This window comes from Diabrotica undecimpunctata, chromosome 1, assembly GCF_040954645.1.
Source record: "Diabrotica undecimpunctata isolate CICGRU chromosome 1, icDiaUnde3, whole genome shotgun sequence".
Classification (NCBI taxonomy): Eukaryota; Metazoa; Arthropoda; class Insecta; order Coleoptera; family Chrysomelidae; genus Diabrotica; species Diabrotica undecimpunctata.
This window is the reverse complement of record NC_092803.1, coordinates 76,124,532-76,151,733: the sequence shown is the minus strand read 5'-3', so window position 1 is coordinate 76,151,733 and position 27,202 is coordinate 76,124,532. Positions and strand designations below refer to the sequence as shown.

Below are 27,202 nucleotides of genomic sequence, written 5' to 3'. Positions count from 1 at the left end.
GACCGAGTTGGTCCTGTCGACTTAAGTCGGAATCCGCAATCAATACTGTATCATCGGCGTATCTGATGCTGTTGATATTCACACCATTCACCTTGACTCCATCTTTGGAATTCTCCAGTGCCTCTTTAACGCATTCTTGTTTAACTCCTCTCCTAATTTCTACTTCTGCGAACCCTTGATCCTGACTACTGATTCCAGTATAAGTTTTTTAGTAGTTTGATATCCTTTCCATTCAAACCGACTTCTTGCAAATGTTCTAATACTAGTTCGTGACTTACTCTGTCAAATGCTTTTTCGAAGTATATAAAGCATATAAATATACATTTCTGTTGGTCGTAGCATTTTTGGGCTAAAATTAGTAAACTTAACAGGGCTTCTCTCGTTTCCGTGCCGGCTCTGAATCCAAACTGATAGTCTCCGGTGATTGTGTCGCACTTTTTATAGATTAGGTTATGTACGACTTTTAATAGGACTTTTACTGCATGAGTCATAGGGCTTATCAGACGGAACTCGTTGCTGTGTTGTGAGTTTTGCTTCTTTGGTAGTCGCATGAATGTTGATTCTAGCCAGTCTTGTGGTATTTTTCTTGATATTAATGCAATTTAATAAAAGGTCAAATATATCGATGTGATCTTCGCTGATTAAATTTAACGTTTTTGGGTACATTCCATTTAGACCTGGGCTCGTATTTGTTTTCAGAATTTCCGATTTTTTGTTTTGTTGTCCAACCTTCTTGATTCTTTTCGTATGCCGTAAAAAATGTTTTCAAATAGTTTTTCCATTATTTCAGTTTATCTTCGGTCGATTCTAGCAGGTTGTCACTTTTACCTTTTCATGTAGATTAAAAAAGTCATGCCTTTGTTTCAGTTCTTCTGTTTTGATGCATTTTGTTTCCAGCCATTTTTCTTTTACCTCGGTTATTTTTTTTTCGAATTATTCTATTTAGTCTTTTATATTCTCCATCTTTGTCGTCTTTTCCCTTGGTATATTTTCGTTTGTCCATTAATTGTAAAATCTCTTCTGTTACCTATTCCTATTTGTTATTTCTGGGTGTTATTAGATTAGGATTGGAATTGATGTTAGTTCCTGAATATATTTTTACACTGATAATTGCGTTGTGATATCTTTTGTTGACCAATATATAATCTATTTGGTTACGATTAGTCTGTTGTCATCTTGTTGGGGTGAAGTCCAAGTCTATAATCTACGAGGATGTACTTTAAACCATGTATTTGTCGCTACCATGTTGTGTTATTGGTAGAATTTGGTCATTCTCTCTGAAGCGACCCACGATTAGTTTACCGTGAGATATATTTGCTAAGTATAAAATATTATTTTAACAAATTAAATTAATATACGACGACAATTTTCATAGAATTATTTATTGATTACTATAAGCGATTAAAGAACTTAGTTTCGATGGCTGCTAACCACAAAAATACTTTACAGCTACAAAAATGCATAATAAAAGTCGCTAGTGAAGGGGAATCCTACGAATATCATGGATTCAAAGAATGTCAAACGTGGAAGTAAGTAGAAGGATAGGAAATGAGGCAGAAATAATATTAACTATCAAAAGACTTGAGTACTTAGGACTAGTGATGAAAGGGCAAAAATACGAATTATTACAACTTATTATGCAAGGCAAAATCCGAGAAAACCGAAATGTGGGAAGACGAAGAATATCCTGGCTCAAGAACTTAAGGGAATGGTTTGAATGCAGTAGTGCAGAACTTTTTAGAGTGGCAGTCAACAGAGTCCGCATAGCCAAGATGATTTCCAACCTTCGATAGAAGATGGAACTAAAAGAAGAAGAAGTGGAGGGGAGGGACAGAAACACATAAATACGTATCAAACATTAACCGCTGGGTTCGACTAACTCTAAATGTTAAAATATCTCCTTTCTAAAGATAAGAATTAAAATAGGCAAATTTTTCCCAGAAGTGTGTAAGAATGAAGGTATTTCAATATTTTCTAGAGATTTCTGGAAACTAATTTACACAAACTTAAAGAAAGAATTATTGACATGAATATAAAATAAAATAAAATCGAAAACAAAATGAACTAAAGTATAAGGACACGGAACACTCCCTCTCCTGTCGTTCCTTACTCCAATTCCCAAAGTCTCCAATCAGTGCAGAAACCTTTCCTCTATCCGACTTAGCGTTAAAGTGACCTAAGGTTAAAGTTAGATCTTGTTTTTTTTCATCGTTATAATATTTTCTATCTCAGCGTATCACGTGTCTAGCTTCTGTATGGGTCTATTTATCAGACGTAGGCGCATAAGTCTGAATGATATGTAATTAATATTTACTGGCTAGCTTTCCAGATATTTGAATAAGTACATCGATCAAAAAAAAATATCGATCATAAAATGGTACAAGTTTTGCGTCAGCAGTGTTGTATTTGCAGAGTTTTTCTGTTTCGAACAGACTTCCAACGTTCCATGTTGCAATCTTAAAGTTCGTATTTAAAATATTTAGACCATTCCTCTGAGGATTCTTCGCACCACTTGATTATCTAAGATCTGCCGGAGACTAGGAGCCATTTCTCTTTCTGTTCATTGTAGTTTTCTTTTGAAATATTTACCAGATTGGTTTCCCGTTGCCTTCTCTGGTTTGTATTTTAGCCTATCCTCTGGACACAGACGCTATTTGCAGCCACCTTCTCGTGGTCAGTTACTGGCGTGCTGTTTTCAGTACCCTATACCAGGGTATTTCATTTCCCGGTATCACCCATATCTGGGAGATATTTCCCTATCCGCCACCTGGGGAGGCGCTCGATGGAGGTCTAGCAACCCCACACGTTTTTAGAATAAGATGTGATTAGTTTCCACGACACTGCATTAGATAAACTAGAATATATTTTTGTTTAATTATTCCTAACTACTAAAATCCGGCCGATAATGTTTTTAATTTCTTTTAATGTATATAGATATATACCATTAATGTTTGTCTTTTATTTCAAGAAATTCTACAGATGGCAAGGGTATTTTCAAACCTGAAAGTGGAGAAGATGAACGGGAATCCTGGGACAGCAAACTGACGTTCTTACTGGCTACTATCGGTTATGCTGTCGGATTGGGCAATGTTTGGAGGTTTCCGTATTTAGCTCAAAAAAACGGCGGCGGTGCTTTCCTAATACCATATTTCGTTATGCTAGCAATAGAAGGAATACCAATCTTCTATTTGGAGCTTGCAATCGGACAAAGACTTCGAAAAGGCGCTATTGGAGTGTGGAACCAGGTATCGCCATTTTTGTCAGGTAAATATGTATTTACAAAAATAGTTATCAAATTTTTTTAGCATAAATGTAGGTTAGTAGTTATAATAGTCATAAAAGAGTAGACTATTATTATTGGACGTTATGATATACCAGCAAGATAACAAAAGTAGTGAAATAATTATCGAAGTCATAGAAAGACAATAAGTACTAGAAGATCTGATCCAGTTTTCAGTTAAGACTTATTCTACCACCATAAGCAACATAATAAGATTAATTTTGACAAAATGTTTGTGGTAATAGCAACCAGCTTTTTTGTAATCTAGCAATCCAAAAAGTTGAAGCACAAGAAAGACATGTAGTTGGGTGAATACATGAAAAATGTCTATAATCAAAATCTATAAATCAAATTTATATTAACATAAGTCATATATTAACATAGGTCAACGAATATACAGATCGCACACAAATCCCATTTCCTAATTCAATGAGAACAAAGAAACCAAAAGTATTCATATATAGGCGTTGTTTTAAAGGTGCAGGAACACGAACAACGACAATTATGTTTGCTCTATTGAGTATCAGAAAACGTTTGGCAATGTAAAACGCTAAAGACTAGTTACAATACTAAAACCGATTGGATTAAATAGTTGTGAACTAAGGATTATAAATAATGTATATTGGGATTAAAACAGTACCCGTACGTAGTAAGCTCCATCGAGAAAAATTGATATAAATAAAACGATATAAGCAGTGGGCAAAAAATATCCAATCAACGCACCCAAAAAAACATAAAAAAATGTGATGACACAAGAGATATTGAAGTTGATGAACCAAAGGCGAAAAGTAAAAAAGCATCCGCCAAAATACAAAGAATAAGAAAGAAACATCAAAAAAATAATAAAAGATGCCAAAGAATTATTAGAGAAATAGAAAACGCACTAAAAAATGCTAAAAATGGAAAAGCAACGAGGCTCGAGGAAATCCCTACAGAACTATAAAACTCATGACCAACAACTCAATAATTATAATAGTATTACATAATATGTTTAGTACTATATACAATATTGGTACTATTCCTCAAGAATGGCTGTTATCCACGTTCATTAAAATACCAGAAACAGCTAGTACAAAAGAATATTGTGATCACCGAACAATCTCGTTACAGGGTTATTTGCTCAAGGTGTTTCTAAAAATCATTCAATACTGTGTTTACAGAAAGCTGGAAGTTGATATTAGCGAGACACCGTTGCGATTCAGAAAAGGGCTAGGCACTAGGGAAGCTCTGTTTGCTCTAAATGTTCTTATGATGCTTGGAAATCAATGAACACAACTAATTAAAAGACTTCAAAAAGGCTTTACACAGGGTACGCCGTGAATTACTCAAGATACTCTTGAGAGCATATATGATAAAGATCTGAGAATAATCCTGAATTTATATTGAAATCAACCTGCCAATATAAGAACAGAGAATATAGTTTTAGACGTAAAAAAAGTAAAACGGGGAGTGAGACAGGGATGTAATGAGAAAGATAACATGATATGCAGTACAAAAAGTATTGTGCCGTTAATAAGAACATCCAAAAGCTTCAAATCTTACTATTGATTATAAAAAGAGTATGGAATAAATACGGTATACGGATTAATACCAAGAAAACCAAGTATAAACATGATCTTACCATTTAATGGGAAATAACTACAGTTTCAGTTGAAAATACGTTTATTTTGATGTTTCGACTTCCAGTTCGAAGTGGAAAAGAAAAAATCAATTTTTTTTCAAAAAAGTGTTGTCATCTCTACTGATTCTAACATCATTTTTGTCCTCTCTGTGTCAGGTTGTGTTTCTGGCTTGTATGTCATTCTTGATCTGGTGATCGTTTTGTAAATTCTGTTTTTAATTTCTTTCCTGATATTTTCATTTCTCCATATTGTTTCATTCAGGCAACCTGCGTCTCTGATAGCTCTATTCACTTGATCTTTCACTACGGTTTCGAGCATTCCGTAGCTAGATAATGTCATGTCTAGATATTTAAAATTCATCACTTGTTCTATTATCTGACCTTCCAGCTCCAATTTACATCGTAGTAAATTTGCTGTTGTAACCATGCATTTTGTCTTTTTTGTGTAAATTAACATGTTAAATTTTCTAGCGGTTATATTAAATTGGTGCAGCATACGTTGTAAATCATCTTCACTTTGACAGAGCTGATTACTTGCTGATTGACTCGCGTCGTCTGATTAGCAGATTAGTTTTTGTTGTTTTTCACCCATTTGATATCATTCCTTAGTTCCTACTTTTTTTTATTATTTCATCCATAACTAGATTGAACAGTAGAGCAACCAGGGAATCAACCCTATCTTGTCCCATTGCCAGTTTCAATATGGTCAGTTAGTTTTTCTTCTACTTTTACTTTTATTGTGTTGTTTTGGTAGATATTTTCGATCGTTTTGATTATTCCTACAGGTATCTCTTCTGCGTATAATAAGTGGATAAAGTCCTTTAATTTGACATGGTTAAATGCCTTCTTAAGATCCACGAAACAGATATGCCGGTTTGTTGTATTCTTATGATTTCTCTTTCACTTGCCTCATTATAAATAATGCTTCGGTTTATGATCTCCTTGACCTGAAAGCTTGTTTTTCTTCTGCTAGTATTTTAATTTCATTCAGTTTATTTGTTATCACTTTAGTTATTAATTTTAGTGTTGTGTTTAATTAATGAATTCCTCTGTAATTTTCCGGATTCGATTTGTCTCCCTTTCTGAATAGAGGTATTGGGATGCTTGATCTCTGACTATTATGTTTTTGGTTAATTTTTATTTGGTTAGATCTGATCGTCCGTACTTTAGGAGTTCGTTTATTGAAATCTTTAAAGACAAAATACATATACATATGATAATCTACACAAACATATATTAAATTGGCGAGATTTGCAAACAATCAATATCTTGAAAGAGTAAAGATATCTCGGATTAATTATTAACGAAAATTGAGATCATTCTATGGCTAAGAGCCGAATAGAAAACCAAGTCCAATATTTTTCAAAATGTCTTTCAAAATGATTTTTTCTAGTGCATTTGTATATTGTAGAATCTACATTTCAAAGAATCAAAATTTTAAGAATGAAATATGTTACATCACGAGAAATACGAAAAGTTATGCAATTAATTTTAAAAGGGAATATAGATCGTAGGCGAGAGTCTGGAAGACGCAGACTGGATCTATTTCGTTTAGAAAGATAAAAATTGTTGTGATTATTTTGAACATTAAAAACGAATAGTCACTTTAGGATAAAGACTAGACATGTATTTATGATGGATGAAAAAATAAATAAAATAATGTGAAAACCGAAAGTAAGTCTAAAAGTGTAACGATTTATTTTGCCTACCACATTAAGATCATTACAAGGGGTTGAAAATTGGGAACAGAAACTACTGGGGTGGAAGTAGGGCAAGCAAACAAATCGAAACTTATGCGGACGGCCACCCAGGGTTTATTTGGGAGCTGGATCGTGGATTACATTGAGTATAATTCACTTTTTTCTAAAAATTTGCCGGTTAACTCAAACTACATACGCAGCCGTGTGCTCTCAATGACCAATCTTTTAAACCTTACTTAAACTGTAACTATACATTGAACTTAACACTGCTACACATTTTCCATATAAAGGGACAAAACATTTCAAATTTGACGTAAAATTTGAACCTGAATTTGAACACTGAAGCCAACTACTCCTGACAGCGACCTTGAAACGCAATGTTAAGCGGAACACGATCAAAGAAAATACCAACGAATGTGCGTCTGTGATATATAAACAAACTTTAAAAATGTGTTTATTCGGTGATTTAATACGTACGAAAGGAAATAGAAATACATTAAAAAAATTCTTCGGTGTTTTAACATATACGAGGGGATTTCAATATATACCGAAGAATTTAAAAATACTACAAAACGAACGAGATAGATTAGGAAAATATAGGACATAATACTCTAAAATTTGAAACGAAAAGTACTTATCTCGAAATACGTCAAAATAGATTATGGCTATAGAAAAGAAATCAAAAGAAGGATGGAGATAAACGTAAGAGTAAACATAAAAAAGTAAAAGTTGACGTGGAAAGTAATTAATTAAATAAAAAGTATTCTAAAGTAAGTAGGAGAAAACTAGTGCAATACTGAAAATTAGTGCAATAAGCAATAATCAATAAGAAAATAATTCACAAAAAAATATATGATACCTGTATTACATTACCGAAATCAAAACTGCAATCTTTAACATCTTCTCATGCAAATTAAATGCAGTGTAAGCAGGATGAGAAACTTTTTAATATTACTACTAAAGAGTGGCTTTATATAGATAAAAAATTTATTTTTATTATATTTAGGAATAGGTATCAGCAGCGCTGTGGTTTCATTTAATGTGGCTCTCTACTATAACACCATCATAGCGTGGTGTCTTTTTTACTTCGTTCAAAGCTTCCAGTCTCAGCTTCCTTGGGCAGAGTGTCCGAATGTATATTTCCCTAATGGGTCCTATACCATAGAACCGGAGTGCGAAGTGAGTATTGTATATTTCTTTTGATTATTTTTGCAATATATAATACCCATGTACAAAAATATAAAAGTGAATAATGTATAGAAAGGCATATGAATTTACTATCTTTAAAGGGAATTAACCGCAAGTTCGATTACAATTCATTGTTTCTGAATATAAAAATGATGATAATTTTTATATTAATACGAACTTATTAAGCAAAATACTTGCGAGATTCGAAGATTATCGCAATATATACTGGTGATTTAAGTCAAGGATTATGTAGGATGTGCTTTTTATATTCCCTCCAAAAATATTAATTATTAATACAAACTGGATAACACATTTTCTATATTTAGTGCTGAAGCTATTGCAATATATGAAGGTTTGCTTTATGTAGCACAATGTACAATTTATTCTGCAATAAGTCTATTAAACTAACTGAAATGAGAGAATTTATAATTCATTAGTAAAGTTTCTGTCAAGTACCAAGTGGTCTAGTCGGGAGAGAATTTTACCTTGCATAGCAAGCTGCCCCAAATTTCATTATTCTAATACTTAGAGGGAATCAATAGTAGTATAAATTTAAAATCGCAACTGAATTCCGATATTGCATCAGCCGCCATCTTAATTTTAAAGGACAACCGTTTTTGCTTAATATGCGTAATATCTCCGCCATTTTCAACTTTTAGACAAATTGAATACGGACTGAAATTGTTCTAAATGCGATTTCCTACAATTTCTTTTTTACAAATTTTTTCGTGCGGTCGATATTTTTAGAGTTAAGGGCGAAAAAGGGAAAGTGGTGGGAAACTTAATAATGAAGAATTATCTCGTTTATTATTAACTTTACGCCATGAATATACCTAAGCAAAAATGAAGAGAATTATATTTTATACAATTTTGATTTCTTTGATTTTTTGTGCTTCTCTCCCCTTTCATTATTTTCACCCATAACTAGGAAAATATCGACCGCACGCGAAAAAATTTGCAAAAAAGAAATTATGGGAAATTATAGTTACAACAATTTAACTCCTCACAATTTTGTCGAATAGTTTAAAACGGCCGAGATATTGAACAAAACCAATCGCCGTAAGATCTTACGTTCGCACCTTTACCGTACACGTACGACCTCAAATATTGATTTTAGCAAAAAAATTAAATAAGTCACAATTGTATAAAATATAATTCTCTCCATTTTTGTTTAGATATATTATGTCGTAAAGTTAAAATAATAATTCGATAATAATGCTTTCATCCCCTTCCACTATTTTTCTCCTTAACTCGAAAAGTATCGACCTCACAAAAAAATTTTGTAAGAAAGGAATTGTAGGAAATCGCCTTTGCAACAATTTTAATCCTTACCATTTTTCGTTCATTTCATCCTTTCAGGATTCATCAGAGCGCCTCAGTAGGATAAGTAGGATAATACGTTTAAGCAAATTAAAGAAGCACTATACGTGACATCAAATCTTAACTGTCTTTTCTAAATACAAAACAATTTAGGAAAACATCAGACAGAAAATTCGAAGCAATGAGAGATTCTAGAAATACCACAAGAAAGAATATCCTTAAAAATGATAAAGGGGATATATTTATTGATGTGAATAGAAATTGCGACAATGGACCAATTATATCCAACAACTATTTAATGAAAATAAAAAAAATAGAAAATCACCAGGAGAGGACAGAATACCGAACGAACTCCTAAAGTACGAATGACCAGATCTGAGTAAACAACTATTAAGACTAATCCAAAAAATAATAGAACAAAACAGAATTCCTCAAGAATGGAGATCAAGCATCCTAATACCTCTCTTCAAAAAGGGAGACAAATCGGACCCGGAAAATTACAGAGGAATTAATTTATTAAACACAACACTAAAATTAACAACCAAAGTGATAACAAATTAAACTGAATGAAATTATAACACTAGCAGAAGAACAACAAGGTTTTAGATCGGGAAAATCATGTACCGACGCTATATTTATAATGAAGCAAGTGCAAGAGAAATCATTAGATAAACAAACAAACCGGCATATCTATGTTTCGTGGACCTTAAGAAGGCATTTGACCGGGCAAATTAAAAGACGTTATCCACTTACGGCACTGTACTGTACTGTACTGTACCTCTAGGAATAATCAACACGATTTAAAATATCTACCAAAATAACACAATAACAGTAAAAGGAGAAGAAGAACTAACCGACCCTATTGAAACTGGTAATGGGAAAAGAGTCCTCTATTGTTCAACCTGATTATGGATGAGATAATAAAAAAAGTAGGAACTAAAAAAGGATACTAAAAGGAAGAAAAAAACTTAAAATAATCTGCTATGAAGACGATGCAATACTACATACTACTCTCTCAAAGTGAAGATTAGTTACAACGTATGCTGCACCAATTTAATATAACCGCCAGAAAATTTAACATAATAATTTCTGCAAAAAAGACAAAATGCATGGTTACAACAGCAAATTTACTAAGATGTAAATTGGAGCTGGAAGGCCAGATAATAACGGGTGTTTTTTTTAGAGGTATAGAACTTTAAAGTGGAATAAAACAAAGATTATTTTTTATATGAACAGGATATTAACTTTATTTGAAAGATAATTTTTTGACATTATATTTTAAATATGATTTCTGGCGTATGACCACCAAGGCTGGCTCTGACGTAGTCTAATCTGGAGGTCCAATTTTCGACGACTTTTTTCACTATTTGTGGCCGTATATTGGCAATAACGCAGCGAATGTTGTCCTCCAGTTCGTCAATCGTTTCAGGATTATTGGCATAGACTAGCAACTTCACATAACCCCACAAAAAATAGTCTAACGGTGTTAAATCGCACGACCTTGGAGGCCAATTCACGAGTTCTAAACGCGAGATTATGCGGTTACCAAACGTTTCCCTCAATAAATCCATTGTGGCACGAGCTGTGTGACATGTTGCGCCGTCTTGCTGAAACCACAGCTCCTGCATATTATGGTTGTTCAATTCAGGAATAAAAAAGTCAGTAATCATGGCTCTATAGCGGTCACCATTGACTGTAACGTTCTGGCCAGCATCGCTTTTGAAGAAGTACGGACCAATGATTCCACCAGCCCACAAAGCACACCAAACAGTCAATTTTTCTGGATATAGTGATTTCTCAACATACACTTGAGGATTATCTTCACTCCAAATACGGCAGTTTTGTTTGTTGACGTAGCCATTTAACCAAAAGTGAGCTTCGTCGCTAAACAAAATTCGCTTATGAAAGTCGGGATCAACGGCAATTTCGTTTTGGGCCCATTCACCGAATCTACGCCTTACTAGGTGATCGTGTGGCTTCAATTCCTGTACGAGTTGAATTTTGTAAGCACGCAAACGAAGATCTTTTCGCAAAATCTTTCATAAAGTGGATGGACACATATCCAACTGCTGTGCACGATGGCGTATAGACTGATTCGGGTCTTCCTCTATACTACGCTCAACAGCAGCAACAACATCTTCTGTACGCACTGTACGACGTCTCTGTGGATGCGTATTATCATTAAGAGTGAACGTGGTGCGAAAACGTTCCACAGTTGATCGAATTAATTGCTCTGATGGGCGATTATGTATACCATAAAATGGACGTAGTGCGCGATACGTATTGCGAACAGAACTATGATTTTCAAAATAAATTTGCACAATTTGAAAGCGTTGTTCAGGCGTCAGTCTATTCATATTGAAATGTCAAACTAAAGTAAATAATAATCACCTGACAGCTGTCAAAATGGCCGCCCCTTAAAAACGTGTTGCCAACTTCTATTTCTATACCTCTAAAAAAAACACCCGTTAGAACAAGTGATGGATTTTAAATATCTAGGCATTACATTATCTAGCTACGGAAAGCTAGAAACTGAAGTGGAAGATTAAGTGAATAAAGCAAACAGAGCCGCAGGCTGCCTGAATGAAACAATATGAAGAAATAAAATTATCGGGAAAGAAATGAAAGGCAGAATTTACAAAACAGTCATCAAACCAATAATGACATACGCGGCAGAAACAAAACTTGACACACAGAGCACAAAAAGGATGTTAGAAACAGCAGAGATGAAAACACCTAGAAAAATTGATGGTAAGACACTATGGGACAGAGCTAGAAGTACAGATATACGACGTAGATGCAGGGTGAAGAACATCAAGAACTGGGTAAGAAATAGAAGGGTAGAATGGAATAATCATATAAGCTGAATGACAACAAATAGAGTAGTAAAGACGGCAAGAGACGGTTCCCCAATAGGAAGACGATCAGTAGGAAGACCACGAAAACGATGGAACGACAACTTACTGGAGGCACATTGAAAACAGACAGAGTCATGTCGGTATAAAAAGAAGAAGAAAAAGAACTATTTAACGATAAAAGAGAAGAACTGTAAGTAGCAATCGTAGAGAATACTGGACCACCAATAATTAATTACTAATATATCAGACTGCAATAATATATCAATCTCTAAACACTGGCTGCGGTCGACCTTGGTAGCAATTCCCAAAAAGTAGAACAATCTGCCCAGATCAGAGAGCAATAGGATTAATAATTCACACGCATAAAACATTGTTGAAAATAATACAAATGAATTGTTAAAACTCTTTAATATGAAATTAGTGACACACAATTTGGGTTTAGAAATAATATGGCCTCAAGCCAAATTATTTCTAAACATATTTGTCATTGACATTAACAGTCGCGATATAAATTATATCTAATCTGTATTGGAATCAAACTGTTAAGGTAAGTAAAACACCCGAGATATCAAAATACAGAGAGGATTCCGCCAGGGTTGCGTGCTGTCCTCGCTACTCTCCAATGAAGAGTAGCTCTTCAAGTACTCTCCGTGAAGGGGTATCTAAAGAAGTGCTCTCATATTCACTAGAGGATATTTCTTTTAATGGAGAATTTTTGAATAACTTAGGTTCGGCAAACGATACAATAATCTTCTACTTCTTCTTTTTCTTCTTCTTCTTTTTCTTCTTGTTCTTCTTGTTCTTCTTGTTCTTCTTGTTCTTCTTGTTCTTCTTGTTCTTCTTGTTCTTCTTGTTCTTCTTGTTCTTCTTGTTCTTCTTGTTCTTCTTGTTCTTCTTGTTCTTCTTGTTCTTCTTGTTCTTCTTGTTCTTCTTGTTCTTCTTGTTCTTCTTGTTCTTCTTGTTCTTCTTGTTCTTCTTGTTCTTCTTGTTCTTCTTGTTCTTCTTGTTCTTCTTGTTCTTCTTGTTCTTCTTGTTCTTCTTGTTTTTCTTGTTCTTCTTGTTCTTCTTGTTCTTCTTGTTCTTCTTGTTCTTCTTGTTCTTCTTGTTCTTCTTGTTCTTCTTGTTCTTCTTGTTCTTCTTGTTCTTCTTGTTCTTCTTGTTCTTCTTGTTCTTCTTGTTCTTCTTGTTCTTCTTGTTCATCTTGTTCATCTTGTTCTTCTTGTTCTTCTTGTTCTTCTTGTTCTTCTTGTTCTTCTTGTTCTTCTTGTTCTTCTTGTTCTTCTTGTTCTTCTTGTTCTTCTTGTTCTTCTTGTTCTTCTTGTTCTTCTTGTTCTTCTTGTTCTTCTTGTTCTTCTTGTTCTTCTTGTTCTTCTTGTTCTTCTTGTTCTTCTTGTTCTTCTTGTTCTTCTTGTTCTTTTTGTTCTTCTTGCTCTTCTTGTTCTTCTTGTTCTTCTTGTTCTTCTTGTTCTTCTTGTTCTTCTTGTTCTTCTTGTTCTTCTTGTTCTTCTTGTTCTCCTTCTTCTTCTTCTTTTTCTTCTTCTTTTTATGTAGACACGACTCTGTCTGCTTTTCAATGTGCCTCCAGTAAGTGGTCGTTCCATCGTTTTCGTGACCTTCCTACTGATCGTCTTCCTATTGGGGAACCGTCTCTTGCCGTCTTTATTACTCTATTCGTTGTCATTCGGCTTATGATCGTTCCATGCTACTCCTTGTTCTCCACCTTGCATCTATGTCGTGTATTTGTACTTATAATGATACAATAATAATGACGGATATAAATAATTTATAGAACGTAAAGCAACGCCTTAAAGTATGCTGTCATGAATACGGGCTGATGATGAATTTGAAGAAAGCTAAGTGCAGGATCATGACTGAATCAGCAGATGGAAATATTCAACTGGTTATTGAAGATATTGTAATCGAGTACGTGAATACCTACAAATACTTAGTAACATGGATAAAACCAAATGTAGACAAACAAAACGTCAAGAAACGTATTGAAGTAGCACGTACACAATTCATTAAACTTAAAAAGTTTCTATGTTGTCGGGATATAAAGGTAGAGTTCAGAGTCACCAAGGTCCGCATAGCCATGATGATTTTCAACCTTCCATAGAAGATGGAACTTAAAGAAGAAGAATTAACTGAAGATTGCTTCCAGTATTGTCCACCGGAAATAAGAGCTCTGGTTCAAATTGTGTTAATTTCAATAAAACTGTACATACCATACACATAAGAGTCTTTGGTATATCACTTGTACTCAAAGATTCCTCCCTTTCACTGGATGGTTTTAAGGGCTTCCTTATAATAGTTATCAAAAACTAAAGGAAGAATTTAATCAATGCTTTCAATGAACAAATATCCCAAAGGAGTGGAATAAGAAGAATTAGTCCAGATCATTAGGCCTTGGAGTTTCTACGTAGCTATTTTTTGCTTGAGACAATTAGAAGAAAACCAACAAACCAATAGGGAATTACATTTGAGAATTCATTATAACATGAAATGAAGAACAGTGAACAAAAAATTTCAGACGAGTTTTTAAGTAATATAGGATTACGACGGAGTTGTTACATTTCCTTCACTTTATTTATAATCACAAAGCCCTAATTCAGTGGCAAAAATGTAATACGATGGGTGTAAAAATATAAACACGGAAAAGAATAAAACATGGCGATTGAAGCAAAAGGACATAATTTATTGAAAGCTAAAGGCAGCATTAAACACGTAACAGAAATATTTAGGGGTTACAATAACATTAGATCGATACGTTAGATATACAAATGAGGAATGAATGTTATTTATTAAAGTTATACCCTATAATATGGAACGATCCTTTAATGGTAAAAATCAAGAAAGGTACTTTTATAATCTTTGTGAAGAGTACCGTTACATGTAGCGCAAAGGTATCGACACTAACAAAGAAAGAATATAAGAAGAGAATAAACGTTACCAATATGATGTTTTGGGGATGAGCCTGCCAAAAAACTATCATAGATAGAATACTAAATAATCATATAAGGGATATGATGCAAATACGATGCAAAGAATCCTGCATTGAAAAATAGAAAGCAAACAACTTGCGTGATATGGATAAATGAGAGTGTTACACAAGGAAGGCCTATGTCAAAATATTAGGAAGAACTTACGTTAACTGTAACTTTATTTGTGTTTATGTCAAAATATTTAATAATTTCATAATCAAATAGCTTGTCACGTTTATACCTTTAGCAAATACTTATTTAATCAATTTCTTTTTCGGAAAATTGTATGTCCTTGTTTACCAAAAGATTACCAAAACACCTTTCGTATTGCAATAAAAACCGTGCGGGTTTGCGACGGTGATTTATTCCTTCATAAAAACGTTCGGAATGGTCTCAACTGCCGAAGCGTAATCCCTCAAAGGTGTTTAGCGAATTTCGGCAAAAGTAAACGTTGACCAATTTATTGATCGTACATGAGTGGTTTTAGATCAGACGAAACAGGAAAAAGAAAATGATAAGATTCGGCATGTTGTCGGAGTTGAATAAACAACTTTGAATTCAGAAACATTTTCAAAGCTTCTTTAACCCTCTTGAAAACTCGTTTTCGATAGTATAGTATCGAATATAATATAAAGCACCCTTGACGGAGCCAGATGATACTCAACAAACATTTTATATATAAAATAAAACATGAAACACTACTATTTTGTAAATAATATATGAAATATGAATATTTGATTTTAAAAAAATAAAGTAAGTTTTATTGAATAAAACAATAAATTTTCAATACAATTTAATATTCGTAGCTCAAAAATAAATTAATATTTGTCTATTTTTTTTCATTGGACGATATTCAGCTCTAGTTTCTGAATTCTCTGTAATGTTCAATTTTGCAACTTAACATCAAACCAGACAGGCATAAGCTCACACAGATCTCACTGATACTCTTCTCGATCTCTGTTCCTCCTCGGAAGAGATACCTCATTGGTGATTCAATCTCATCGGAACAACTACATTGAAAGTAGTCAATAGTATTATTCTCTTAAAACATAGTCAAATTCTCACCAATAGATTTGTAAAGGTAGTTTTTTTCTTCTCAATATTCTAGGTAAAGTCTACTTAATTAATATTAACGGATAATATTATCTTCAATTACTAATTGGAGGATTTAGAGAAACCAAGTACAAAATAAACAAGATGACTGAAATACTCACACATTTATTGATTGAAAAACTCGCAATTGACATTTATTAGACGTTCCAAAAACGTTGAATAAAACCTGGCTCCTCGTCTATTCTAAAAACTAGTCTGTGAAGTCTATATTTAATATACAACTTCACAGTTAATACATGGTATCTCGCAAACAACATATATATATATATATATATATATATATATATATATATATATATATATATACATATATATATATATATAAATATATACATATATATATATATATATATATCTACATATATATATATATATATATATATATATATATATATATATATATATATATATATATATATATATATACAATAGCACTAAAGGTCTTAGAGGCCCACGGCTTAAAAAGTTTGTTCTTTCTTCATTTTCGCTTTTTTTATGTACTGAGATCTTCTCTGGCTCGATATGTGATTTTTCTCTATTCCTTCTTGTCATTTATTGCCTTGCCTTCATATTCATTTTTCTTTTCTGGCCTTCTAGTAAAATTTTTTTCAATATCTTTTTCCAGCTCTTGATTCCATCTATTTTTTGGCCTTTCTTTTCTCCTTTTTTAAGCTATAGTGTAGTTCAGTACCCTTTTTGGAGTCCTCATGTTCGGCATCCCTTCTGGGTTGACCTTTCCATCTTAGTCTCTGTGCCTCTATGACTCCTATTATATTAGGTTGATTATATAATTCATTTAACTCATCATTTGATCTTTTTATCCATAAACCATCCCTTATTATTCCTCCATATATCTTCCTCAGGATTTTCCTTTCTCATATCTCCAGTAAATTTTGTTCATTTTTTGTCATTGTCCATGTCTCACTGGAGTATGTTACTAATGGTTGTATAGTTGTTTAGTATAACTGTATTTTTGCCTTTCTTGATAAAAGCTTACTTTTCAACATTCCACTAAGAGCATACGTACACTTCTATTGCCTGCCATTATTCTAGCTTGTAATTCTTCTTTAATGTCAGTTAACGTGATATTATTGCATCTAGGTATGTAAATCTTTCTACCATTTCGAATATGTATGAAGATCCTTCTTCTACTTCTACTTTAAACTTTTGTCCAACCTTGAACTGATCATCTGTCCACTGCATACATTTTGTTTTAGTTTCATTTATGTAAAGTTCCGTTTTCTTTGCTGCTATTACTATTCTCTGTACTATCTCCTGTAGCTCTTTTTTTCGTCTTGCCAGCAACACTACATCATCCGCAAATGCCAAAACTTGGTGTCTTTTATGATATAGGAGTCCTTCTCGATTGATTTTCGCTTCTCGCATTATTTTTCTAGGCATAAATTGAAGAGTAATGATGACAAAGGATCGCCCTGCCTTAATCCTTCGTTTGCTATAAATTTGTCCGATGCATGATTGTTTACTTTGACTCTGTTTTGTGTATTCTCTAAAGTAAGATGTATCATGTTGGTGCTTATATGCTCATCAGGGTGCTGAGAGAAAAAAAGAGAAAAAACATAGAAAATAAGCTAAAAGAAATAGAAGAGAATTACAGAAATAAAAACCTATATCATGGTGCTAGAAATGAAAACAGAGGTTTCCCAACAAAAACCCATATTCGTCAAAAACACAGCAGAAAATAATATAAGCGGTGAAGCAGACATAGCCGAAAGATGGAAAGAGTATTTTGATGAATCACTAAATGACAATAATAAGTCAAACCAAAGAGAATGTATGGAAGCAGAAGCAAGAATCGAACACTTAAAAGACATAGAAAATAATTCACCCAGCAAAGAACAAATCGAGGAAATCATAAAAAATCTGAAAAACAACAAATGCCCTGAAAGTGAAAACATAACAGCAGAAATGATGAAGTATGGAGAAAAACTGTTAAATGAATGGATATACAAGAGCATAAAGGAGATATGGATAAACGAACGAATACCAGAAGATTTAAAGGAAGCAATTATTTGCCCATTACATAGAAAAGGAGACAAAACAGAATGCAGTAATTATAGAGGAGTAGCATTACTAAATACCGTATATAAAATTCTACCAAAATCCATAAAAGATAAGCTAGAAAAAGAAGTTGAAAATATAAGAGGCGAATATCAGTGCGGATTTAGACGAGGGAGAAGCACAACGGACCAAGTATTTGTAATCAGAAAATTACAAGCAGAAAGCTATGAACACAACTTACCAACATGTGATTTATTTAATTAAAAATTATTTGGATGCTACATTGTGGGCAACGACAGGAGACAGAATTAACCACAGTGTAGCATCGAACTTTTGTTTTGAACTGTTTTGTTTTAAACTGTTTGTCCCTGTATAGTGTTAGTGTTAATGTAATTTATTGTGTATAACATTGATTAACATGTTGGATAACCAACATTTTTGACGAAATGCCCCTGAAGATGCTCTGAGAGCGAAAGTACTTGGGCAAGATTTAATAAAAAACTGTACGCGATATCTTCCTTTTATTTGTAAAGTTCATTTATTGGAGCATTCAACCATCTATCAAATTCAAATATATGTACTATTAATGTATGTGAGTTTTTACTGGTACAAGTAATATAAACACAGAAAATTAAGTTAAAGTTCACATCACATTACCACAATTGGTATGTATGTAAAACATAGTTTAGTTTTATGGGGAGTGCTAAGTCTAGTCCAACAATATATTGAAGCTGTTAAATCACTCTTACAAACGAAATCTGATACTGTGAACTGTTGAATTCCAAAATTTCCACGATGTCGTTATTTTATTATTTTTTTTTAGATTGTATAATTTTATTAGAAATTAATTCCATAATAAAAATATGGAAAATCATAGTAGATTTAAGGAATACTATAAAGGCATGATAGTAAATCGTAAAAAGGAGTGTAATTATAGTATGTCTACTATAATTATAGTAAGGTTGGTAACACTGTATCAGCAGCTACCAGTCAAAAACAATTTTATCCTAGTGCCATTACAAAACCCAAAAAAACACACCGTGTACAGGCAGTCCAGAAAGTTGCTCATTCATTGAGTTGTATATTATAAAAACTTTTGTGTTTATTTTAGAACATTAATTATATACATTCTACCTAAAATTGTCAGTACCTACCATTTTATATGGCATTTTTATACTTAACTAAATGCGCTGGCATACTCTATTTATATTCTACCTTCTTTATCAGTAAGGGAATTTGAATAATTTTTTAGCAGCTCGAAATATTATTAACAATTTTATTAATTACGAAATTCTTATATCTGGGAATTTCAATGTATCTTCTTTTGTATCTGATACAGACGACATGTGCTGCTTACCTTTGATTTTTTTTTTATTTATATTAAACATAAGAAATTATAATGAAATTAAACGTCCAAAAAACAAACTTTTGGTTCTGATTTGATCTAATCTGTAAATTATTAAATTAACTTCATTTCATTTGCGATATCCATTTCGATTTCCTTCAAACGATCATAAAATGTTATAGAGATGTATGTTACAATAGTCTTTTGTAACATACAAGAGTTCTTTAAAATAAGAAACAAAATATTCCAGTCGTAAGAGACGTAAATGACTTCGATCGACATCTTTTGATTAGAGCGCCCTATCGACAAAAATCAAAATGCTTTAATAAAATTGTTAAATAAATAAACGATGCGCGATTTTTGCCATTTTTTATGAATCTCATAAGATCAATAAAATTTGTTGCTACCATTGGCAAGTCGCTATGGAATTTCCAGTGCTAGAGGAAAATCTTCAAAACCCATAGCATAGCATTTCGATTTTGATTTTGGCAACAAATATAAGGCATTTTAAATATGCCTAAAAAACGCTAAATTTAAACTTTTACCTTACAATCGATCTAAAACGTTTACAACTGCTTCTTTTCGATTGCATACGTACGTTTTTCAAAACTACACAACTTCATCTACAAACTCCACCCAATGCCGTCTTCATTTCAAAGTTTAAATTCAGCGTTTTTAGGCACATTTCCAATGCCTCATATTTGTTGCCAGAACTCAAAATCGAAATTTTATATCATAGGTTTTAGAAAATTAGCCTCTAGCAATGGAAATTCTACAGCGACCAGTCAATAGAAGCAATAAATTTTATTGATCTCGTGAGAATCGTCAAAATGGCAAAAACCGCGAAACGTTAATTTATTTAACAGCTTTATAGAAACTGACTTAAATTGCGACAAAATTCAGAAATAGCGTACGAAAGAACAATTTTTCACATATAAAACTTATTTTGATATTAATCGATAGGATACTCTGATCAGAAGACATCGAATTTTTACCGTCGAATTAATACAAATTTTATTTAAAAAATTAATTTCGCGTGCGTAACTAACATTCAAAATCGCCGGTCGCTTCAAGTATTGTTTCTGAAAGAACGGTTCTGTCTACACAAAAAGTGCTAACAAATGTTTTTTTCAAAATTATTTCAGCCACATTTCTTGTTTAAAACATTTTTTTCTACGGCGTACAGATTCTTATTAAATCGATATTTTCCGTTTCCCCCCTCTACGAGGATAGTTTTAATAGGAAACTCGGGGGTAGAAGTGGCAAACTTTTTGCACCTTTTTGGGATCCCAAAATTGACATTCTTAGCAAAATTTAGCTTGTTCTTCTAGATTTTAGAGATTAAATCTCTGACGTCAGGACAAATTTTTTTTTAATTTTAAATTTTTCAAATATTTTGTTTTTGTTGTATTAGAAAATATCTGTTTTGTCTAGTTATTCATTATGGTTATTTCTACATTAAATGTGATAAGGTTTCCTGTTCATAAGGTTCACAAGATAACAAAAATAAAATAACCAAAAAATTACTTGTATTCCTCCATAATATAGCAATAATAAATATTGATAAGGATCCCAAGCCTGAGCTGAATTTCTTAATGAATTTTTTAAGACTTCTAAAGTATCATTTTGTTTACCACTCGCGATATCCACTAATAATCGTACTTTATACGATTATCCAACAAAAGTAGAGCATTTGTACGATTTTTCTTATTTTTTGTTTTTCCAACAAAACAAACTTTATTGTAACATTCTTTAAAAATTAAAGTGTGTTATAAGTATGTAAATCGTTTGAGATTTGTAAATAACCCATAGGGTTTCTAATTTAAAAGTTTTTAAAAGACTGCGGAATTGAATTTTTTTTTACCAATAAAACTTTTAATTTATGCATGCCTGAGAAATTTTCGCAAGCCATTAAAATTGAGCTTTCCTCGGGCTGTCCAACTTTACCATGTATAACAAAAGTTATGATTAATATTTTCTGTTAATTAAAACCTCTCTCGTCTTTATTGTAGAATAAAATCAGGGATTGTCAGGAATAAACTCAAGTTTTAAATTTTTTTACAGTTTTATTTGAAAGCTTTTTCTACAGTTGATTTTAATAAAATCTTTTCAAGGTAATCGAATTATTAAAAGAGTATCTCTTAATCGGTGCAAGTAGGTGTAATGATATCAAAAGCAGAAAAAAATACTTTTCTAGAAGATTCCGAAAAGAATATTTTTATATATATATATATATATATATATATATATATATATATATATATATATATATAGATATATATATCTAACGTACCTATTTATATATATATATATATATATATATATATATATATATATATATATATATATATATTCTTTTCGGAATCTTCTAGAAAAGTATTTATATCTATATATTTATATAGAAAAGGATATATATATATATATATATATATATATATATATTCTTTTTGGAATCTTCTAGAAAAGTATTTATATCTATATATTTATATAGAAAAGTATTTATATATATATATTTATATATATATATATATATATATATATATATATATATCTAAAAAAAATAAGTTTCTATATTAGAGCCACTTAACAAAGATCCCAAAATAGATGATACCCCATAGCCTTAACGTTGTCCTTCAGATAAAATAAACGAAAATGGCTAAAAGTTAGACGTTAGCTATTCTAGCAGAAAAGCATAGGCCTTAGAAAAAAGGCTGGTTCTGAATCTACTATCAAAAGAAAAACTCCGTCAGTTAGTTCTAATCAGATAGCTACTCAAATTATGACTTTCTTATGAAATTATGACCATTTATCCTCTGAAAATGAAATGCATGTTTCTCGTAAGTAAATCTGCATGACGGTTTTTCTACAAGTCATCGTTGAAATCCCTCCAACACGACGGCTGTGATAAGATGTATAATCGAATTCTATGATATGCTGTTACTATCTACAAGTTGGAGAATGCTTTCGAACTACTTCTCGAAGCATATGTAGTTCATGTCTTCATGATAGTCCCCTGTTTCTTTCGATATATAAACAAGGGCACCATTTTGCAGAAAACCAGTATCGCTCCCAATTTAGGTGACAATTAGACACTTATCCTTATCTGACGGTACTAGCAATTCTGTCGATATTCTCAAATTTAGCGTAGATTTAATTAAGATCTTTTAATGTTTTTTGAAATAATCCACAGTTCATTTTAGGAAAATTATAGATTTCTCCAATTTTACTTTTCTTGGAGCCTTATTTTCAAAGAAAATTAAATGTGCATTCAACTTATAGGTTGTCCTCGGTTATAGGTGGTTTTTTTCATCATTTCATCATCAATCATTTATTTTTTTATCGCGTAAAAAACGTTATCCTACTAATACTCCTATTAAAAAAGAACAGTGAATTATAGCTTCCGTTGAAGGTAGAGTTTTTTAATTCATCTATGATGGACATGGTTTAAAGCAAAAGAAAAAGTATTGGCAGAAAATATAAAGTTCTGATATTTATTTTAATTTATAGCATAGATATTTGTTTCAATAGACCAGTTTGAATATATTCTTTAATTAGAAAAATGGACAATGTTTTTCTGAACACGATACTGACGGATATTATAATAACTTACAAATAAAATTACTTTGCAGGTTAGCAGTCCAACGCAATACTTCTGGTACAGGACGACACTGATGATCTCAGAAGACGTGAACACTCCAGAAAGTTTTAACTGGAAAATAGCGCTTGCTCTACTCGTCGCCTGGATTCTAGTTTATCTTTGTATGATAAAAGGAATTGCTTCTTCGGGAAAAGTCGTCTATGTTACAGCAACGTTTCCGTACCTTGTGCTCATTATTTTCTTTTTTAGAGGCATCACTCTCAAAGGTAAGGGTTTCCTTTACATAATAATTGTACAAGATCATTACACCTTTAGTTTCATTCTCTAGTTTTGTATATAACCTTTAACGTAGTGGGAGCTGTAGCTTAGTGGCTAAGTACTGGCTTACCAAGCCGGACGACTCGGGTTCGATCGCAGCAGACAGCAAAAATTTTTCAGGGACACTTAAAATCGTCGGTTCTGGGTAAAATCTGAGCCAGAAGGTTATAATAAGTAACAAAAAACGGCTTCCGAAAAAAAAAACCTTAACTTAATGGTAGAGAAAAAATAGTAGTTAGAGATCAATATTTTATTTCGCTTATGTCGGTATAGCCTTTTTCAGTGTATATTTATCCGATTGCATTACAGGTATAACAGCTTTTGTATCCTTTGTTTTATTCTTCCTTTCCTTTACGTACCTTCTTCATTAATAACGATTGATCATCATCACGGAAAATTAATGTCTATATTTTACGGTTCTTGATAATGTATATTTGTGTCTGCCTGTCACATTTTTTAAATATTTTAGACATGAGAATTTTTGCTTTCACGGACCCCTGTTTTCCTTAATTTCCACCCATTATGATAAGTAGGAGTTTTTATTACTCTTCTCGGTGAATGTGTTCTAGGTAACCCATTTTACGGTTTGTAATAATGCCAAAAAGTTTTTTATCGGTTCCCATAATTTGTAGCACACTTCGTTCTGCGTTGCGTCCATAAGTTATTCAAAATTGTTATGAATACCCATATTTCGAAGGTTTCCAGTCGTTCCATACTGCTTACTCCTGGAGACCACGTTTCATTTGCATACAGTAATATGGAATAAAAAAGTTTTTTGAACCCATTTCGAACATTTAATGATAGGTTGGGTTTACGAGGTGTTTTTTCATTAACAAGAAAACTGATCTGACATTTTCTGTTCGAGTTCAGATTTGAACTTCATAGTAAAGAGCAATAATCGTTATCTAGCAGCCAAAATTCCAAAACTTTGGTAAGGGCTTTATTTGCTTTTTGCATATAAATGCCATTCTTCTTACCTAGATTGCGTGAGACGGTCGCTACTTTTGTTTCTTTTTGTATTAACTATTAGTTCTTACCTGCCACCTTTCGTTAGTATGGCGTTGATTAGTTTTTGTATGTCTTCAATACTTCCACCTATAATAACTATGTTATATGCGTACCTGTTTACACAGATTTTTTTCTAAGCTGTTTAAAATTTGTCCAAATTTCGTTGCGATATTTCTCATCTCATGATATTGATATCTCTTTTTCCCGTATCTAAAAGCTCCGTAACATTTTTTGTATTATATTCTTGTTTTTTCTTAATTTATTTGTTCATTTCATTACTCATTTGTCTACTGAATGGTAAGGTTGTTTGTGCGAGAGCTCTCGTATCTATAAGTTATTAAGATAAGAATATTATTTATCGTGAGTGGTATCCGATCACCGGTTTTTACCGTCATTATTTATCACGAAAACGAAAATAATTACCAAGTAAGTTATCTTATTTTATTTACTAATAAAAATGGATGCATGAAAATCCAACTAACCACACAAAACGATGCGTATTTAGCGCAAGCCCATCGAGCGGTTTTTCATGAGAATTGTCACATAATGAACAGGCTTTATTCAATGCTTGGAAATCTACCGAGAATCAGAAGGTTAAACTGAGTGAAGCTGTTGCTGTTCTCGAAAGACAAATAGCATAGTTGAAGACACAACTTACAGGGTTGGAAACCAAAGTCAACTAGACAGAAGAAACAGAAAAAGAATCGGCAAAAGAAGCAGAATACTGTACAGACGACGAGTAATTAGCCAAGTAAACGAAATGGATTAGAGTAAAAGAAAAATATACAAAAACTAAAAATGGATACTTCTCCCACAGCACCTGTACCTGTCTTCAGAGAAATAACAGTCAAGATGCCGCCCCCAGTGATAATAGATGTCATGAAACAATACGATACCTTATACAAATATTTTTAATTAAAGCAAATTTATTAATAGTGATGTAATAAAAATTAATGTTCAAGATGGTAAACAATATAGAAAGTTAAGAAGAGCTTTAAATGAGAAAAATTATCAATACCACCCATATGAAAGTAAGCAGGATAGGCCATTTAAAGTTATAGTGAAAAAATACATAACTTTTGTTCTGAAAAAGATTATGTTGCTGATCTACAAAACAGGGGCTACAAAGTGATAAATAGCTTCAATAAGCTTAAATAGGGAACCACACAACCATTAGACATGTGCATAGAAATCTTTAGGCAAAATGAATATGTCAATAAGGTTTACGGGTTTACGGACATCTTAGGATTAAAAGTAGAGATCCAGTCAGTTAAGAGCTCTAAATTAGTGCCACAATGTAAGAGATGGTAAGCATATTCTTAACCATACTTGGAAATACTGCGCCGGAGAACCAAGATGTGTTAAATCAAAAAAGCATTTAACTAAAAATTGTGGCAAGCAAAAAAACGCAGATCCAAGATGCATCCTTGTGGTGATAAGCGTCCTGCTAACTACAGGTGAAATACTGTTGCAAAAGAGATGCAGAAAATAAAAACAGAAATACAAAAAAGGTTAACCTACCAAATCCTTCAGAAAGAAGAGTAACTAAAAATAAAGAAAATGCTACTAATTGGAAACAAACAGGGAGAGCTACCGTTAATAAGAAATATAGTGATTCATCTAAAAGCCAACAATCTAAATATACGTACAAATGGAAAACCAGCATGAGAATAATAAGTCTCGACTCTTCAGCTCATACTAGATGAACTAAAAAAATTGAATTAAAGAGTTACTCGCCTGGAACATAGCGCTTAGGGTGCTATTTCCAAAATCATAAATGGCTAGTGAAATTTGAATCATGGAAAGAAATGCAAATGGGTTGCTACAACATCAACAAGCGACTTCTGCATGTTTTAGAACTAGAAACTGTGATATCAATGTTAGATGTTATATTAATATATTGTCGGCCTAGGCATTCCATTAAAAAAGAACAACATAACAAGTTCTTAAATACCTTAAAAGAGAGATATATAGTTGAAGAAAACTTTAATGCAAAGAATACTCATTGGGGTTCTAGACTAACTACCACTAAAGAAAAGCAGCTTGTATTGGCTATCAACGAATATAGATGCAAATTAATATTTACTGGTTAACCAACCTATTGGCCTACAGATAGAAATTTTTGACCTAATAGATTTTTTCATAATTCAAAATATTTCAGTTAATTACCTAGGTATCAATGATCGTTGGGACATGAACTCGAACCATTCACCCATAGTATTAACTCTAAGCGATACGATCATTAACAAAAATACTATTCCAATATTAACTAATAAACTAACAGATTGGGAAAGTTTCGGACTATGTCTTGAAGAGAACAATAACCTGGCAGTACCGCTACAAAACTCAGAGCAGCTAGATGAGGAAGCTGAAATAATCATCCAAAGAAAATCAGAAAATGAATAGCTGGTAAAGGGAAACTAAGAAGAAATTGGCAACAAACTAACTCTCCTTAAGATAAAACAAGATTAAACAATGTGAGCCAACTCAAAAGAGATATCCAACAACTCAAAAGAGATATCCAACAACTAAAGAATGAAACAATTAATACATACTTAAAAAACTTAACGTATGATAATAGAACTGATTATTCTTTATGGAAAGCTACAAAAAACTAAGAAGACCAATTATCCACTCCCCGCCCATAAGACTAGACGGCGCTAGTTGGGCCAGGAGGAATGAAGAAAAAGCAGACAGATTTGCTAAACATCTTAAAAATACATTCAAACCCAATGAAAGCTAAGAAGATGAGCAAAGTAGGAAATAACGAGTTCAAGTAGAGAAAAAGTAATAAAACCAAGTTCTCCTAAAGAAGTAATGACTAACACAAAAGAAAATATCAACCCAAAAAAA

General features: G+C 32.5%; 1 protein-coding gene across 1 annotated transcript in view; it reads left to right on the top strand.

Annotated features, from left to right (window-relative positions):
• Positions 1-27,202, top strand: part of LOC140450765 (sodium-dependent neutral amino acid transporter B(0)AT3) — a 91,944-nt gene that overhangs the window by 35,424 nt on the left and 29,318 nt on the right. The window contains exons 3-5 of the mRNA XM_072544439.1: positions 2,969-3,264; positions 7,608-7,780; positions 23,055-23,289. Of these exons, the coding sequence (XP_072400540.1) occupies positions 2,969-3,264; positions 7,608-7,780; positions 23,055-23,289 (704 nt within the window). The remainder of the gene's footprint in view (positions 1-2,968; positions 3,265-7,607; positions 7,781-23,054; positions 23,290-27,202) is intronic.